This window comes from Saimiri boliviensis, chromosome X, assembly GCF_048565385.1.
Source record: "Saimiri boliviensis isolate mSaiBol1 chromosome X, mSaiBol1.pri, whole genome shotgun sequence".
In the NCBI taxonomy this organism is placed as follows: domain Eukaryota; kingdom Metazoa; phylum Chordata; class Mammalia; order Primates; family Cebidae; genus Saimiri; species Saimiri boliviensis.
In genome coordinates this window covers 14,440,629-14,457,705 of record NC_133470.1, presented here as the reverse complement: position 1 = coordinate 14,457,705, position 17,077 = coordinate 14,440,629, and the positions used below count along the sequence as shown (strand labels likewise).

Sequence of the window (17,077 nt, the reverse complement as noted above, 5' to 3'; positions counted from 1 at the left end):
GTTATAAAAACCAGTTTGGCTCAGTGCAACCCCCCTATTACCCTGTGATGCCTTCCACAATGTTATAACACAGCATGAAGCCTTCACCAGAAGCCATCCAGATGCAATCACTTGATCTTGAACTTCCCAGCCTCTAGAACTATAAGTAATACATTTCTTTTCTTTATAAATTACACACTCTGTGGTAGTCTGTTATAGTAACAGAAAATGGACCAAGGCACTTGACTTGGAAGTCCTCAAGAACAGAACTGTGTCTTTGTCTTGTTTGATGTTCAGAGCCAAGCCTACTGCCCAACACAGATGCTGCTCCATAAAGTTTTACTCCCCAAATGCTCACTTCCCTCAAGGCTCTGGCTATAATGTATAGTCAAAACCCTGCAGAGGGGAAAGCAACCCAGCTGGGTAACCAGGAAAGAAGCCAGATCTGGAATAGAGAAGCTCAAATTGTTCATTCAGGAACATCCCACAAGAGAAAATAAGATCAAGACAGTTCAGGGGAATTTCTGAATGGTGAGTTTTTATGCTGAGGTTTTTCCTGGCTTGCCTTGGCATGCTCAATTCAGTGTAATATTTGGCTGCAGGCCCTCGCCTAGGCACACTGTTGATATTCCGTGTCCCATCTCATCTGCCAGTGCCTCTGGAGGACATTAGGATAAGTAGTTTGATCCAGAAAGGATACCCACTATCCTGGCCCTCTGCCTAAGACATGCAAATGGAGAGCACTTCCAAGTCACAAAGCTTTTGCCTCTGCCAGTAATGTATTATTTTTGTTATTACTATCCATAGCTACCATGGATTGAGCATCTACTAAGTGCACCATGCTAAGTCCTTTGCTTGCATTCTTTCATTTCATCATCATTTAAAGAATAAAATAGGCAGATATAATTATCTCCATTTTAGAGATAAGGAAGTTGTGACCCATAACTTAGTCACACAACTGATAAAGGGCAGAGTAAAGATTCAAATCCAGATCTGGCAGACACCAAAGCCCATTTTCCTCACACCATGCTGTCTTGCCCAGAAATAACTATCCTGAGGATGAAACCAACAACAATAAGCCCACATAGAAAAACCAATGGATATCACCAAAGCTGTACTCTGAGGTAACTTTATAGCTTTCAATTCTCACATATTTTAATGAAACATTCAACTTAAGAAATATTTCTCACAATTTAAAATCTCAAGTAAAGAATATAAAATCAGATGCACATAATTTTAAAATACAAAACATCAGCAAAATTGACAAAATGGTCTTTGCCATAAGACAGTGGCAGCCTATACCTTGCTCCCTCTGAATGCAGGGTTCCCAGGAATGAACTAAGGGACTTAAGATGATATTGATACTGACAAGCTTTGCTTCTGGGTAAGATGAATACCCAGAGATCTGGGGCACACTTAATGACAGTAGTTGTTGTACTTTCTAACCACTGACTATAGGTTGGCATAAGGGTCTGTGTCTCTGAGAGTTTGCCTGATCAGCTTAAGTGATTCTCACACCTGTCTAAGCCAGTTGCAACAGGAGCCTGAAATTTGAGTCCCATGCCCCACTTTTCCTGAAAACCATTCTATCCGTGGTTAAGCCTAGCCCAAATATAGTCTATCAGCCACAACATATGACATTGCTAGCACATGGCTGTGTCTTCCTCCATATTGAGGAAATTTGGCAGGGGTTGAAAAGGAAAGAACACAGAGAGTTTGTTTTTCCCTGCATTATTCCTATGCTTATAAGGCAATCATGAGAAACAATTGTTCCGTGGCTTTAAATCTAGTAAATAGAACTCCCTTTGAGATTCCAGTTTGAAAGCTGGTGAAGATCAGAGTAATTCCACTGTTTATGTAATAAACACACACACAAACCTCTAACATTTTAATAAAAAAACCTGGTGGTAATAAAATTTGTGTTAAGATAAAAGCAATCATTTCCCCCACAGCTTTTATTGTGCTGAATGCAATATCTGCCAAGTCCTACTTGAAGGCATCTTTGATTAAAGGCCTAGTCTTCCCACTTGTGAGCCATCCAGAGTTGGCAGGGGTACCATGACCTTGCTGAGACTAATGCCCAAAGATAGCCAAATTCATGACATGGCAGCAGCTTCAAGAAAGTTGAGCCCTCTGCCAAGTAGCTCTGTCCCCACCATCACCCCCGCCCAGTCCCTTCCTGGTCTGTCAGCCACCTGTAGGCCTTGGATCTTCAACTCTTGAGGGAAAACTAGGTCAAACTATTCTAAAGGCTTTCTCATATTTTTTTTTTTTTTTATTGAGCCTAAATCAAAACTTCTGGCAGGTACTTGGAAGGGCCTTATTTCTTTGGTACTCCTTCCCATTACTTAATTCTTCAGACCTGATAAATAAAGACTATCTGGCTGTTGGACACTCTCTCCTGAATCCACTGATCTGTATTAAAATGTATGAACTTAGGTCCTTAATTGTCTTCCTTGGTTCCCTGAGGGGAATTGGGGGGTCTGGGTAGGAGTACAGTTGTTACTTCTTACGTAAGTCAGTGATTCTCAACCCTGGCTGCACATTGGAATCCACCTAGGGAGCTTTAAAAGTATGCACTGATATCTGGACCCACTCCCAGAGATTCTGATTTAATTGGTCTTGGGTGTTTAATTGTTTTAATTGGCCTGCCCATAAAATAATGGTTATTTATCATAAATATATATATGAAATATATATGATATTAGGGACTTGTATTTGAACAGCTTCTCTGCCACAAAATTAAGAAACCACAATGTCCTGAACAAACTGATAGAGGCTCCATGACACCCATTGGAAGCTGCCTGGTTCACAGGCATGCTTCCTTCTTCTCCCGAGGGATCTTAAGTAGCAAAGCTGCACAGAATAGTGCCTTCCCATCATCACGGCCTGGAAAAGCAACTTGGAGAGAGTGTTCTCAGACAGCAGGTAGAACAAACTTTTCATTGAGAAAGGCTGCGTACATGGTATTGGTAGCAGTTGGGCTAATAGGAGACCCTTGAAGCTTGGCCCTGTATCAGCCTCCGCAGAGGTAGTGGAGGCAAATGTGCAGTAAAGGGGTTTAGCTGAAGCAAGGAGAGCTGTCAGCTTCAACTCTCACACTGGCCACCCCCTGCAGAACAACCTAATAGTGCATAGCAAGAAATGAAAGTAAGGCACTGTCCTTGACATTAAGGAGCCTGAGTTACAATTGAAGGACTAATAACTCCAGTGCTGGAAGAATACTGTAAAATGTTCAATGCTTTTTCAAATAGGGTTCAATTGCATGGCCAACTTTATGAGATAATGAAGTATCATGAAGGAGGGCTTAGAGGACTAAAGAAATCAAGACAGGCCCCAGAGTGGTTTAACAGATTTGTGCAAGGCCATTGACGATGTAACAGAAACTAGAGGTTGGGGGATTTGGGTCTGGAGACTCTCAGTTCAGGGCTATTTTGGGGATACCAGGAGATAAATAAATCTTTCTCTGTAATCTCCAGAGGAGGGTAAAATAGTGAAGAAGACTGGATAGGGAGGTGCTGGAGGAGAAGAAAGCAGCATAGGGCCTGGTGCGAGCCCGTGCAAGACGGGGCCCCTTCCCAGCAGTCCTGAGCTAGAGCCCCAGAAACCTGCCCTGGAATCTCCACTTGAGTTACCCTCTGGCCCTTTAAGATATTCAAATACCAGAGTAGAAGAGGAGAAGGAAGAAAGGGTTGCCCTCTGTCTTGGGTAGTTTGATGCCTCAGAAGGAGAGCAAAGGTGAAAACATTGGCCAGCCGGTATGAACGATGCAAGGTCCTCAGAGCTTAGGAGCCAGTGACCCCAAATGTCAAAGTCAGCCTTGAGTGAGGGTCAAGTGCAGATTCCCCTCCTCACAGCTGTTCCTGTGAAAGAGCTCACTTTCATTGGGAAGCATTCTTCTCCTTTCCCCCAGTATAGGAGGTGGCTACAGCACAAGCCCCTGTTCCTTAGGCCCAGCCTCCCCCTCCCCTTTGTCTTGCCAGGAAATGCTTCAAATCCCAAATACCTGCATTCTTGGGCATGCAGCAGGCCAGAGCCATGCTTGGATTCCCGCTCTGCTCCTTAAGGAAGGGCCTTTTCTTTTATGCAAAGACGTCTCTGAATGCCAGAGAGCTGAAAGCTGATCTGCTTAAGTCAGCAAGCAGGACGGGGGGGATGGAGGGTGAGAGAGGGCAACCTTCTGTAAGGAGGATGGCAGATTTTCACAGAACCTCTGTGCTGCCTCTGGGACTCCCCCCTGGAGGGGGAGATGGTCTCATCCAAGTGCTAGCCTGGCTGCTAATCCCTCCAGGTTCACTTGAATGGCAAATCAGAACTGCAGGGCAGCCAGGACACACCCTGTCTCCAGAGGAGGGGCTTAACACTTTCCTTTTTCATCCCTGTAGCAGTTTAAGTCACAATGAGACTTCTTTTACAGCCTTACTACTCCAAGTGCAGTTGGCCAGGGAGTTAGGAGCATAGGCTGGGAGCTTGTTAGAATGCAGAGTCTCAGGCCATACCAGTTTAAGAAGCTCTGCCAAGTGGCATCTGGCTATGGAAACCATTAGCACACTGCCAGAGACAGGGAGCTGGACAAATGCCCAAATCCAGGGAGCCACAGCAGCCCAGCCCCTATGCCAACTGCCTGATCAGGAGAAGGAATGCATTCCATCCCATCACTACATAGCTGCCCCAGGTTGCTACCCATTCTTCTCACCAGAATGGGGCTGGTTTACTTGGCTGTGAAATTTTAGGTTGGTATGAGGGTGCACTATTCAACAGGTCTGCAAATATTTGCACACTCACCGAAAGGACAAGAATGGTGGGGGTGGAGGCGACACAACTGGAGTTTGCTCTTTGCAGGTTACAAATCAATTCCTGATCCCCTCCACTCCACTCCCCCCCACACACACACACCACCTGTGTCAACATGTTAGACTCTCATGATGCTGATAACAGCAGTAATAGCACATAGCAAGAATACTCAAACCACTTCGCAAACAGCAATCATCCTGGACCCTATTCAGATCTTCCTCTTGGCAAGAAAGGGAGAGTTTAGGGACTTTCATGGCTTTGCCGTAATAGCCTTATGTTGTCATAGCACATGAGTTGCCTCCCACCTGAGCCCAGCAAGTGAATCTGTGTGCAGAAGCTAGAAGGGAAAAGAGAAAGAAAGAAGATAAACTAATGGAGAGTGGGAGACGAGCTTTTGCTTTGCAGTCCAGAGAGAACATTAAAAGAACAACTAGTGAGGCAGATGGACTTGCTTTTTTCTCAGTTGCCAGATTTCTGCTGATGGCTGTGACTCCCTGTATTGGATACTTCTGCTACTTAGTATGTGCAGCAAGAATCAGAATGAGTGACTTCATTTCCGAAGAGGAACTGAATGGCTCTGAGGCTCTGGGATGCATTAAGACAGCCCAAATCAACAGAAAGTCTGGCTGGAACCTTAGAGAAATGACCCAGACAGAATCTTCAGCCTCCCAAGCATCTGTCAGTGGCATCAGTTGCTGGCATGGCCATTGCCTAAAATCCTGCTAATTGCACGGATCCCGTCCCTTTAGCAGAGAGTCAGGGCCCTGATTGAGGGAAGAAAGCAAAGGGCTGGAGAGAAGGAGGGCAGGTCAGCCAGAAATGAAGACAGAAGAGAGAGAAAGCAAAGAGGGTGGCCCTAGGCTTTATAGGGACTTGTGTGGGTTCTTAAAAGCAATCATGGTGGCCTTTTGAGTAGAAAACCAAGCTAAGCTAGTATTTAAAAATCTTCTTCAGAGCCCCAATCTTGCCTCAAACAACAATCACTCATGAAAAGACTCTCACGAATAAAAGGAAATGCTGCCATTGTTTTATTTTTTTTTCTGGAAGTCATAATAGGTTTTAAAAGGTTAATCTCCCTCTCAGCCCTGTTTTTTCCCTTCCAGTGACCCCAAGCTGAAAAGGAAAAATATTTCCACTTGGTGTTTAAAAACTACCACAGTGAATTAGCTTTTGTTGTTCATGGCAAAGCCACTATTTAGCTGCCCAGAATCAAACCAGATGTCAGGGAAGAAAGAAGGCCCTGCGTCCTGTGAACTTGCCTTTCACCTTTGCAGAAGAGCTGAGGGGAAAGCTGGGCTGAGATGGCAAAATAAAGGGAGTTTGGTGCTCAGCAAACCTGATGTGCACTTTTGATGCAAGCACTGGGTAGCTCTTGTGGGCGTGCTGTCCACAGGACTAGAATGTAACAGCTCTAGAAACCTGGATGCACAATGCCTCCTGATTTCCAGAAGTTTTCTTCTGTGGACACTAGGTCAGCAGCATTATTCCCATAGGTAGCAGAGACCAGAGATGGAGAAGAGATTTAGGAGACAGAAAGAAAACACAAAAAGAGATCAGCAGGACTTGCTGGAACATGAAATCTATCAGTGAAGGTTAAAAAAAAAAAAAGAAAAGAAAAAAAAGAAAAGAAAAAAGAAACTGAAAGGAAAAGGATATATTTTCCTTCTGAGGCCTTCTGGAAGAGTATGAGGGGTAGATTATTACTCATTCTCATTTTTCTTTAGGACACCACCCGCCAACACTCACAGTTTAAATTGGGCAAAAAAAAAAAAAAAAAAAAAAACCCTCCACCGTTCCTATGGGTCTCAGGCTGTTTCTCACTGTTTCCTAAATCTATAGTATAAGTAAGCAGGAAGTTCTCTCTACATCAAGACTCTTTTTAACCACTCAACAAACATTTAATAAGTCCTGACTTTGATCAAGTATTTGAGTGATACCAGAAGGCTTTGGATACTATTCCTACCCAGGAGTTTACAGCCTAATAAAGAATAGCATTTCTCATTAGGGGAATATAATAACACAGTACAATAGTATAACAATAATAGCAACAACAATAATTGTAAAAGGCGTCATTTTTCAAAATCTAATGATATGTCAGTAATTGCACTTTATATACAGTAACATCTTTAATCCTTACATTAACCCTGTATAGTAATTTTTATTATTTCCATTTGCAGATATAGAACTGAGGCTCAAAGAACTTGACCAAGGTCACGCAACTATTAAGCTAGCCAGGGTTTTTTTTTTTTTTTTTTTTTTTTTTAATCACTGATGAAGCCCAAGTGCCTAGAACAGTGCCTGGCACATAGTAAGTGCTCAATAAATATTTACTAGAAAGCAGTTGTGGATGCAGGGAAGGGCTTTCTGGGGCATTGGAGCTGAACTTTGAAGAATGCCTAGGATCTATGCAAAGGTGGTAAAAAGCACACCAAGAAGAAAGCAGGAATCTCTTAAAAAAATTGTTTTACAAAATAGCAAAAAACGGACAGAATGAAATAGTTGTCAGGAGAAGGATGATCACAGAGACTTGAGTCCTACTGTGACTGCCACTGATAAAGTATGTGAACTTCACCAAATCATTCAGTCTCTTAATGCCTTATTTTATTTATCTGCAAAATGGGGATAAGAATATTACCTACTGTGGTATAAGTTGTCAATTTCTTAGTAAAACTTCACATTCTCCTTTTCTTCCAAATTTTATAAGATCTCATTTAAAAACTAGAACCCATTGCCATACAACCAAAATTCTAGATGTCCAGGTCTCCGTTTTAGCTAGGGATTGCTACCTGGTCAGTGTGGTAAAAGCAACTGTGGTATGGGATTTCTAGAAAGACTCCTCAGAAAACAAGGGGCATGTTCCTTCTTTTATGCTGATGCTTGGGCCAGTGATGTGATGACTGGCACTCCAGCAGCTATCTTAGACTATGAAGATGAGGGTCACCATCTAGGGATGGTGGAACTAGGAGCCGGAAGAAGCCTTGGTACCTCATTATTGCTGAGTCTGCATACAAGCCCTTAGCTTCTTTTACACAAGAGAGAAATAAAGTTTCATCTTTTTAAAGCCTTTGTTGATCCCCAACAGATACATTTACCTCAAAGAGTTGCTGGGAGGATTAAATAAGATAATACAGATCAAGTAATTAGTACTTGGTCTTATACATACTAAGCACTCAAACAAATTTTAGCAATCATGTTTTGTTGTTGTTCTTATCACTATTATCATCAATATCATTACAAAATCTAGAATACTCCCCTATTCTGCATTAGTCTGAGCCACCTTCATTCAGTTATTTAATTGTCCATTGGCTTAAAAGTCCCTAGGATTGTATCTTTCATGAGAACCTATTCATAAATCTTCCTAATATAGAGACTCTAATAACAAAAACATTTCTCTTTGAACTTCATCACTAAATCATCCACACAACCAGCAATAATGAAAATTTAGGTCTGTTAGTGAAAGGAGGGTTAATAGGTTAACACTTCTGAGGACAGAAAGCATTCACTATATTCTAAACTTGGTCAAATATCCTTTTTTGGAAAACAACTTTTGAGCAACTTGATGCCTCAAAAGTCTCTCCCTTTTCCCAACCAGATAGACCTTTACATTTCAGGACATATATGAAAAAAAATTTAAGATGCAATTTGCTGAGAAAGTTCTGAGAGTCAGCATGGTATGCTGGACTCCGAGAGATTTGCCAAGGACTGTGGATCTTTTGACTTAAATCTCTTTTTCTTAGTGTCTTGGACAGATTGTGTGGTTCGTTCCTGAACTTGATCAGTGAATGTTTCTTAGAAGAGCTAAGAAAAGAAATAAAGTCAATGGGATAGAATGAGTGGTTCTCACTGGTCAAAGGATTGGCTGAATTAAAATTACCAAGCACTGAACTCAGGAAAACTATAGAATCTCAGGCCTCACTCCAGACCCACTGAATCAGAATTGCTGGACATAGGGTCTGACAATCTGTATTTTTAAAGTTGCCCAGGTGATTCTGTGGTACAGTCACCTGGGCAGCTTTAAAAATATAGATTGCCAGATTGTACATTGAGATTATTCATAAATGCCCCTCCTCCCATCTCTACCTAAGATTGGGTTATCTAGAAGCAAAGTCTAAGTTAAGATTGACATTATTATTCAAGTGACGTATGGAGGGAGTGCTTTTAGTAGAAGGGGCATGAAGGAAGCTGGATATGAGGGACTGAGCAGGATTATAGTCTCAGCTGGATATTTGCTCCAGCCTGATGCCAGAGATCTCTGAGGCACAAATTCCATCACAGAGCTGGTCTCACCTGCAGGTGAAATGGTTGGTGGGGCTTGCATTTAGCCAAGAGCAAGTCTTTGGGGAAGAGGGCAGCTATAGCATTTAGCATCCAACACTCACAGCAGCTGGAGGACCAATGCACTAGCTTGTAAAGGAGATGTAGGCAGGGCACTACCAGCATCCACTACCAACTCCAACCTGCTAGGCTATGGTGCAGTCAGCTTTGCACTCCACTAGGGCTCTAATGTTCCTTTGCTGGCTTGGCCCAAGGTTCCTTCTCAGAGAAGGGACTTGGAGAGGAGTTTAACTTACAGGGAGGGTTTCAGACAAGATCGAGTATGTTCAGGGTGGTATGGCCTTAGACTGCAGGAAGGGTTTCAGAATCTGACACAATCCTTCCAGTGGCCAAGGCCACCAAGCTGGCACACTAGATTACCCATGCATCCACCACGGTTATCATTTGCATCCTAAATTTTGCTAGGAGTTGGCCCAAAGTCACTGTCCCAGAGCCCTTCTCATGAGTTCCAACCATATCCACTCATATGCTCCATAACCAGTGACTCAGATAACTGGCCACCTAGTGATCAGTACCCTCTCTCTTCTCCCTTGACAAATCAAGATGCAAGCCACTGAACTTCCTTTGCCTTATTCTTGATGAGTCCTAAATAGGTCAGATCACTTTGGAGGTTGGCCAGAAGCTAATTTTATATTCACCACTGACCTGTTTTATTCCTCTGGCATTTCAGGAAAAAGTTGGGTGAATGCCTTTTCTTCTTGTTTGCCTGAGTCCCTACTCCCTGGAGGTAAATTTGCAGCCCAGGCCAATGTGATTTATTCAGAGCTATTGCTACTTGTCAGTGGATTGCTGCCCAAGCTTGCTTACAGCCCATCTGCTGGATTCCTGTACATATGTGAACATGTGTGGAAAATTAAAGGCCCAGCCGGCTGTAGCCTGGAGCTGCCTTGCCCCACAGCTGTTCCAGCCTCCATCCGCCAGGCCTGATGCCAGTGTCTTTTGAAGCTGTCCTCACCACATGGTCAAAAAATGGGAAGCATCAATAATAACGCACTCAGGACCCAGTCATGAGTCTATCAGTTGCCTTTCATCAGGAGATCAACCAAGAAGAGTTTACATAGCACTCCATACCACTACAGAGCCCCACCCTACTCAGTCTCTGCTCTCAACAAGAAAGTGTCGCCATTTTGGTTTATATATCAGGGCAGAGACCCAGGACAGGAAGCAGAGAAAGGAGTAAGAAGTAAGGAGTGCTGCAAAAAAAGAGAACAATATGCTTTGCTTTTGTGATTCATTCCAACGTAGGAGAAAGCATAACACTTCCAACCAAAGTCTGAAGCTAGAAACAGGAAATATCCAGGCCTGACTCAACTGTCTCTCCAGAAGCTGTTCTTTAATTGCAAGATGTCAATCCCCTCTCCCCCTCACCCCAGATTTCATTGTTTGTTTTGTTTTGTTTTCAGGCATTTAGTTGTTGTTTTCCCTTTACCTTCATACACTGAGAAATATCTGCAGATGAGCCTGCAGGGCAATCTGGCCTTACAGTAATAACATAAGTCACAACTCTTTCACTCTCTCCTCACTGTTTCCACTAAATTTAAAGACAACATGCAATGGAAGTTTCTTCATGGTAATAATACAATAATGATAAACTTAATGGTTTATTCATTCAGCAAATATTTATTGAACACCTACTATGTGTCAGGCATGGTTTTAAATTCTTTGTGCTATTTCAGTTAATTCTCACGGCAACTCTACAAGGTAGATAATAGTATTAACCTCCATTTTACAGATCAGGAGACTAAGGTGTAGAGAGGTTAAACAATTTGTCCAAGGCATTGGAGGTGGTAAATGGCAGAGCCCATGGCTCCCAATCACTATGTTGGGTTATCCCAGTGATAGAGGGTAGGGAACCAATTATCCTGCCTCAGAAAGCACAGATTTACCATCTCCCATCACTCACATTCCAATCCTAAGGCAACAGACAATAAGCAAGAACAGGATTGAAATCCCAGCTACCCACAGGAAATGTCTGTCACTTGCTTTGCTGAGTGTTTCAGGAGGAACATTCATGTGTAGACAGAGTTGTGTGTGTATGTGTGTGAGTCCATGGGTGTAAGCATGCATATGCATGCATGAATGGCTACGTATACCTCCTTATTCAATGCTCTCCCTTGAGCCTGAATAAAAGAGCTCCCATGTATAATGAAGTTAAAAACAAGACTCTAACCTTCCCTCTTTGCACAGATCCCCACTGCCGCACAGATCCCCACAAACTGGGAATTTTTTTAAAGCACTAACACACCCTTCTGGAAAGGCTGGGTACCCTCACCCTGGGTTTGAGTTGTCTCTCAGTATTGTAACCTTCCACTTGACAGAGCTCCAGTTTTAGCAAGAACAACTACCAAGTACCCAATCACCACAGGGAGTCCAAAGACAAATACATAAAAATGAAGACATTTTGGGAGAAGGAGTGAGAGTCCGTGGAGCTGCCATGTGGGCCCCCAAGTTCCCAGTTTAGAACCCTTTGCCCTCCAGGCTGGCACATATTCTTCCTTTCTCCAACCCTCTGGCCTTACAGATATAAAAGTTTCATTCCACCACATATTACTTTGACCCTTCCTTCACAACGAAGTGAAAAACACCTGATAATGGCTTAAGCCTTTCCTGGGGTTTTTGCATTTTAATAGAAATTAAGCCTATTGCTGAGTGGACCAACCTGGAATGGTAAAACTAGAGGCATCAGCCAGCAGGTAGAAGAGTATTTGGGCATGGGAGAGGAAGAAAACCATGGGGTTTTCTATAGTCCTAGAATTAGCTAACACTTCACCTAAGATTTCATGAAGATCCTAGTAAAAACAAAACAATATTAAATGTATTTTACCCAGAAAGGAGAAAGAACATTAAAATGGTCCTAAGAGCAAGATCATTCAGGGAAAGAGAGATGATCACTGAGCATCAGATTATCACTGAGCATTAGATGATCACTGAGGTCCCTAATAGTTCTAGCACTCAGATTAAACTTTTGTTCATCTTTTGATGATTTTGGTACCTTTAGTATGAAGTGCTAAAGGAAGGGCTTGGCTTCCCCAATCCAGATGTATTCAAGATGGTGCACAGTTGCTGTCTCAGTTATGTGACTCCGGATTCTGAGTTGATTGTATTAATTGAAAGGCATTTTGTACCTAGCCAGTAGTATTGTGTGGTCATTGGTCCTCTGACACTCTGCACAGTGGGCTTAGAAACAGAAAAGTTAGGGCATCTGGTTCAACAAGGAGCCCAGAAAAACTTCAGTCTTGACATGTCATTTAGCATGAAATCATTTCAACCAGCATGGTGCTAGCCCTCACTGAGCTCATGATGGATGCCAATTAAGTTTATTTAGCTTAGCTACCTCAGATAAGGAAATTCCAGAAGCTTTCCATTTCCTTTTAGATTTATTTTAAATGACCTCATGCACCCAGATGCAGGATTCTTGTTGAGTCCAACATTAGGCGAATGGATATGATGGAATTATAAGATTGGCTAAAAGCTTAAGCAATCAACCTGGGGATGGGGGAATATTAGAGGGAGATAAAACTCATTTTTCTCATTTGCCCATTCAGTGACAAACAATTGACCAGCCACAAAACTTGTAGCAATGGGATCAAATGTTTAGACCTGGAATTTGTCTTTTTCATTTAGAGAGCAATAGGTAAAAGATCCCTCATTGTGTCAAATGGGGTAAATTTTCATTTTCCTATATTCAAAATGGCTTGGAGGTAATGAAATTCACAAACAGAACAAAATCTTTAAATAACTCTGTATAGACTTTCTTCAGCTCTCTTCTTTGAAACTTTTAAAATTAGTTTTGCTGCTTTTGAGTTATAAGATGCTAACCTCAGAGCTGCATTTTTGGCCTAGAATTTATTCCATTCTGTCCCTTCACCTTTTGTATAGCATGCCATTGAATGAAGGCAAGGAGACAAAAGGCAAGAAAACCTGCCTTATCTTTCTGACACTGATGTGGAGTTCATCACTAAGAACTGAGCAAACTTCCCAGTGCTTAGTTCGAATAAGCACAGGAGCCTGGTCTAAGTCCAGAGTGTCATCCCATTGAAGTTTCTGCTACATCCAACCAGAAAGAAGTCAATTCCAGGGCCGCCTGGGGGCCGCAGCATATTTCACAGCTGCTTCAGAAACAATGTGCAATTATTCCAGTTACATGAAAACATCAAATGAGAAAGCCCTGGAATCCAAGCTGAAAAGGAACCTACCATTGCAAATGATGGCTGCACAGTGATTCTCCCAACACCACCTTTCTCTTTGTCAAATATCTTAACTCGCCTATCAAGAAATCCATCATGGCATCAGTTTTCTAGGCAAGTAATGAGAATGAATAAGTTTTTCCTAATCAAGTTTCTAAACACTGAAGAACCACAAAGAGATAGAATAGATAAGAAAAGCAAAGGATTAAAAATTTAGATCTGCTCTCTCCAATACGGCAGCCCCTAGCCATATATGGTTACAGAGCACTTAAAATGTGGTATGAATAAGGCACTGAATTTTAAATTTTATTTGGTTTAAATTAATTTGAATATGGATACTGCATTCATATCCAGTATTATTATTGGAAAACTTTTAAGTATATCTGGAAGAACTTGGATTTGTGAATTTACTTCTTCAACTTGTGTAGAATTATATCAAATCTAAATACAGATCAAGTATTTCTGATGAAAATTTACTATCTGAATTCAGATGTCCTATAAACATAAATATACACTGGATTTTGAAGACTTAGTATAAAAAAGAATACGGTATCTCATTAATATTTTATATGATTTGATTTTTATGATTATACTTTATATTGATTTTATATGCCAAAATAATAATATTTTGAAAATAGTGGGCTAAATGAAATTCATTATTAAAATTAATTTCACCAATTTCTCTTGCATTTTTTAAATGGGTACTAAAAATTTTTAAATTACATAAATGACTCACATCATGTTTCTCATGCACATGGATAGCTTAAAATGAACAAAAGCAATACATTTCAGACTGAAGGATTATAAAGTGTTATAAAGAAGAGCATTATAAAGTAAAGGATTATAAAGAAGAAAATATGTTTTTTTTTCTTTTATTTTCTCCACCTAACCAATGTGCTACTTCTTTTTTGTTTTTATTTTTTCTGAAAATATGGGTTTTTCATCAGCTAAGAAGCGAATTAACTCATGGTGATTTGCAGTAAGTAGCAGCCCCCCACTGTGTGGGCTAACTTAGAGGTTTCAGTTCATTGGACGTTTCTGTTCTAAAGCTGGCTTGCACTTGGCCATGGTGTTCTAGGGCAGTGGTTCTCAAGTTTTGTTCAGGGAAACTCTGGGGGTCCCTGAGATCCTTTCAGGGAGTCTGTAAAGTCAAAACTATTTTTTGATATTAATACACTACTTGTCATTTTCACTTATTCTTTCATGACTGACATGTGATACCATATTAGATGGAATGCAGAGGCAGATATGAGAATCCAGCAGTGTTCCATTAAGCCACACTGCTTGCTAGTCAAGAGATTTGCAAAAAAGTACAAGAATTCCATTCTTCTCATTGATATTTTTTACATTGAAAAATATAGAATTTTTTCCTCAAAGTATTTATAAACATATAATATATATAATGTAGCATATGTGCTTATTATTCATTGATTTTGAAATAAATTACTAAGAAAATATTTCTCATTTTTAATTTATTTTAATTTTCTGTTTCATATATATATATATATATATATATATATATATATATAATTGCACTTTAGGTTCTGGGGTACATGTGTGGGATCGTTACATAGGTACATACATGGCAGTGTGGTTTGCTGCCTCCATCCCCCCATCACCTATATCTGGCATTTCTCCCCATGTTATCCCTCCTGAACCTCCCTACCCACTGCTGTCCAGCCCCTAGTCCCCCCCAACAGACCCCAGTGTGTGTTGCTCCCCTCCCTGTGTCCATGTGTTCTCATTGTTCAACACCCACCTATGAGTGAGAACATGCCGTGTTTGATTTTCTGTTCTTGTGTCAGTTTGCTGAGAATGATGGTTTCCAGATTCATCCATTTCCCTACAAAGGACATGAACTCATCGTTTTTTATGGCTGCATAGTATTCCATGGTATATACGTGCCACATTTTCCTTGTCCAGTCTATCATCAATGGGCATTTGGGTTGGTTCCAGATCTTTGCTATTGTAAACAGTCCCGCAATGAACATATGTGTGCATGTGTCTTTATAACAGAACAATTTATAGTACTTTGGGTATATACCTAGTAATGGGATTGCTAGGTCAAATGGAATTTCTATTTCTAGGTCCTTGAGGAATTGCCACACTGTCTTCTACAATGGTTGCACTAATTTGCACTCCCACCAACAGTGTAAAAGTGTTCCTATTTCTCCACATCCTCTCCAGCATCTGTTGTCTCCAGATTTTTTAATGTTTGCCATTCTAACTGGCATGAGATGGTATCTCAATGTGGTTTTGATTTGCATTTCTCTAATGACCAGTGATGATGAGCACTTTCTCATATGTTTGTTGGCCTCATATATGTCTTCTTTTGAAAAGTGTCTGTTCATATCCATTGCCCACTTTTGAATGGGGTTGTTTGTTTTTTTCTTGTAAATCTGTTTTAGTTCTTTGTAGATTCTGGATATTAGCCCTTTGTCAGACAGCGTATTCAATTAGGAAAGGAGGAAGTCAAATTGTCTCTATTTGCAGGTGACATGATTGTATATTTAGAAGACCCGATCATCGGGCCAGGCATGGTGGCTCACACCTGTAATCCAAGCATTTTGGAGGCCAAGGCAGGTGGATCACCTGAGGTCTGGAGTTCAAGAAGACCCCATAGTCTCAGCCCAAAATCTCCTTAAATTGATAAGTAACTTCAGCAAAGTCTCAGGATACAAAAATCAATGTGCAGAAATAACAAGCATTCCTATACACCAATAACAGACTAAAAGGGAGTGAAATCAAGAACGAACTGCCATTCACAATTGCTACAAAGAGAATAAAATACCTAGGAATATAACTAACAAAGGATTTAAAGGACCTCTTCAAGGAGAACTACAAACCACTGCTCAAGGAAATAAGAGAGGACACAAACAGATGGAAAAATATTCCATGCTCATGGTTAGGAAGAATCAATATTGTGAAAATGGCCATACTGCTGAAAGTAATTTATAGATTCAATGCTATCCCCATCAAGCTACCTATGACCCTCTTCACAGAACTGGATAAAACCACCTAAAACTTCATATGGAACCAAAAAAGAGCCTGCATAGCCAAGACAATCCTAAGCAAAAAAACAAAGCTGGAGGCATCATGCTACCTGACTTCAAACTATACTATAAGGCTACAGTAATCAAAACAGCATGGTACTGGTACCAAAACAGAGATATAGACCAATGGAACAGAACAGAGGCCTCAGAGAAAACACAACACATCTACAACCATCTGATCTTTGACAAACTTGACAGAAACAAGAAACGAAGAAAGGATTCCCTGTTTAATAAATGGTGTTGGAAAACTGGCTAGCCATGTGCAGAAAACAGAAACTGGACCCCTTCCTGACACCTTACACTAAAATTAACTCCAGATGGATTAAAGACTTAAACATGAGACCTAACACCATAAAAACCCTAGAAGAAAACCTAGGCAAAACCATTCAGGACATAGGCATAGGCAAGGACTTCATTACTAAAACACCAAAAGCATTGGCAACAAAAACCAAAATAGACAAATGGGATCTAATTAAACTCCAGAGCAAAAGAAACAATCAGTAGAGTAAACCAACAACCAACAGACTGGGGAAAAAATTTTGTAATATCTAATATGATATTTATATAACTCATACAAACAAAAGCACTCTGGGGCACTCAATAATTTTTAATAGTATAAAATAGTCCTGATCTATAAATTTGACAATTGCTGTTCTAGAGGGCTTGGTATTAGACACTGTTGTCATACCTTCCCATCATGCCTTGGTTCATCTCTAAGTCCACTTGTTG

General features: G+C 41.0%; 1 protein-coding gene across 4 annotated transcripts in view; it reads right to left on the bottom strand.

Moving 5' to 3' along the window:
* NHS (NHS actin remodeling regulator) overlaps positions 1 to 17,077 on the bottom strand; it is a 354,624-nt gene that overhangs the window by 97,531 nt on the left and 240,016 nt on the right. For 2 of the 4 annotated variants that reach the window (XM_003924136.3, XM_010334897.3), the window contains exon 1: positions 3,986 to 6,503. The exons of the other annotated variants lie outside the window; for them this stretch is intronic. In XM_003924136.3, coding sequence (XP_003924185.2) covers positions 3,986 to 4,019 — 34 coding nt within the window. In that variant the 5' untranslated portion in view covers positions 4,020 to 6,503. Of the gene's footprint in view, positions 1 to 3,985; positions 6,504 to 17,077 lie in introns of those variants that run through there. 4 annotated transcript variants of the gene reach the window in all.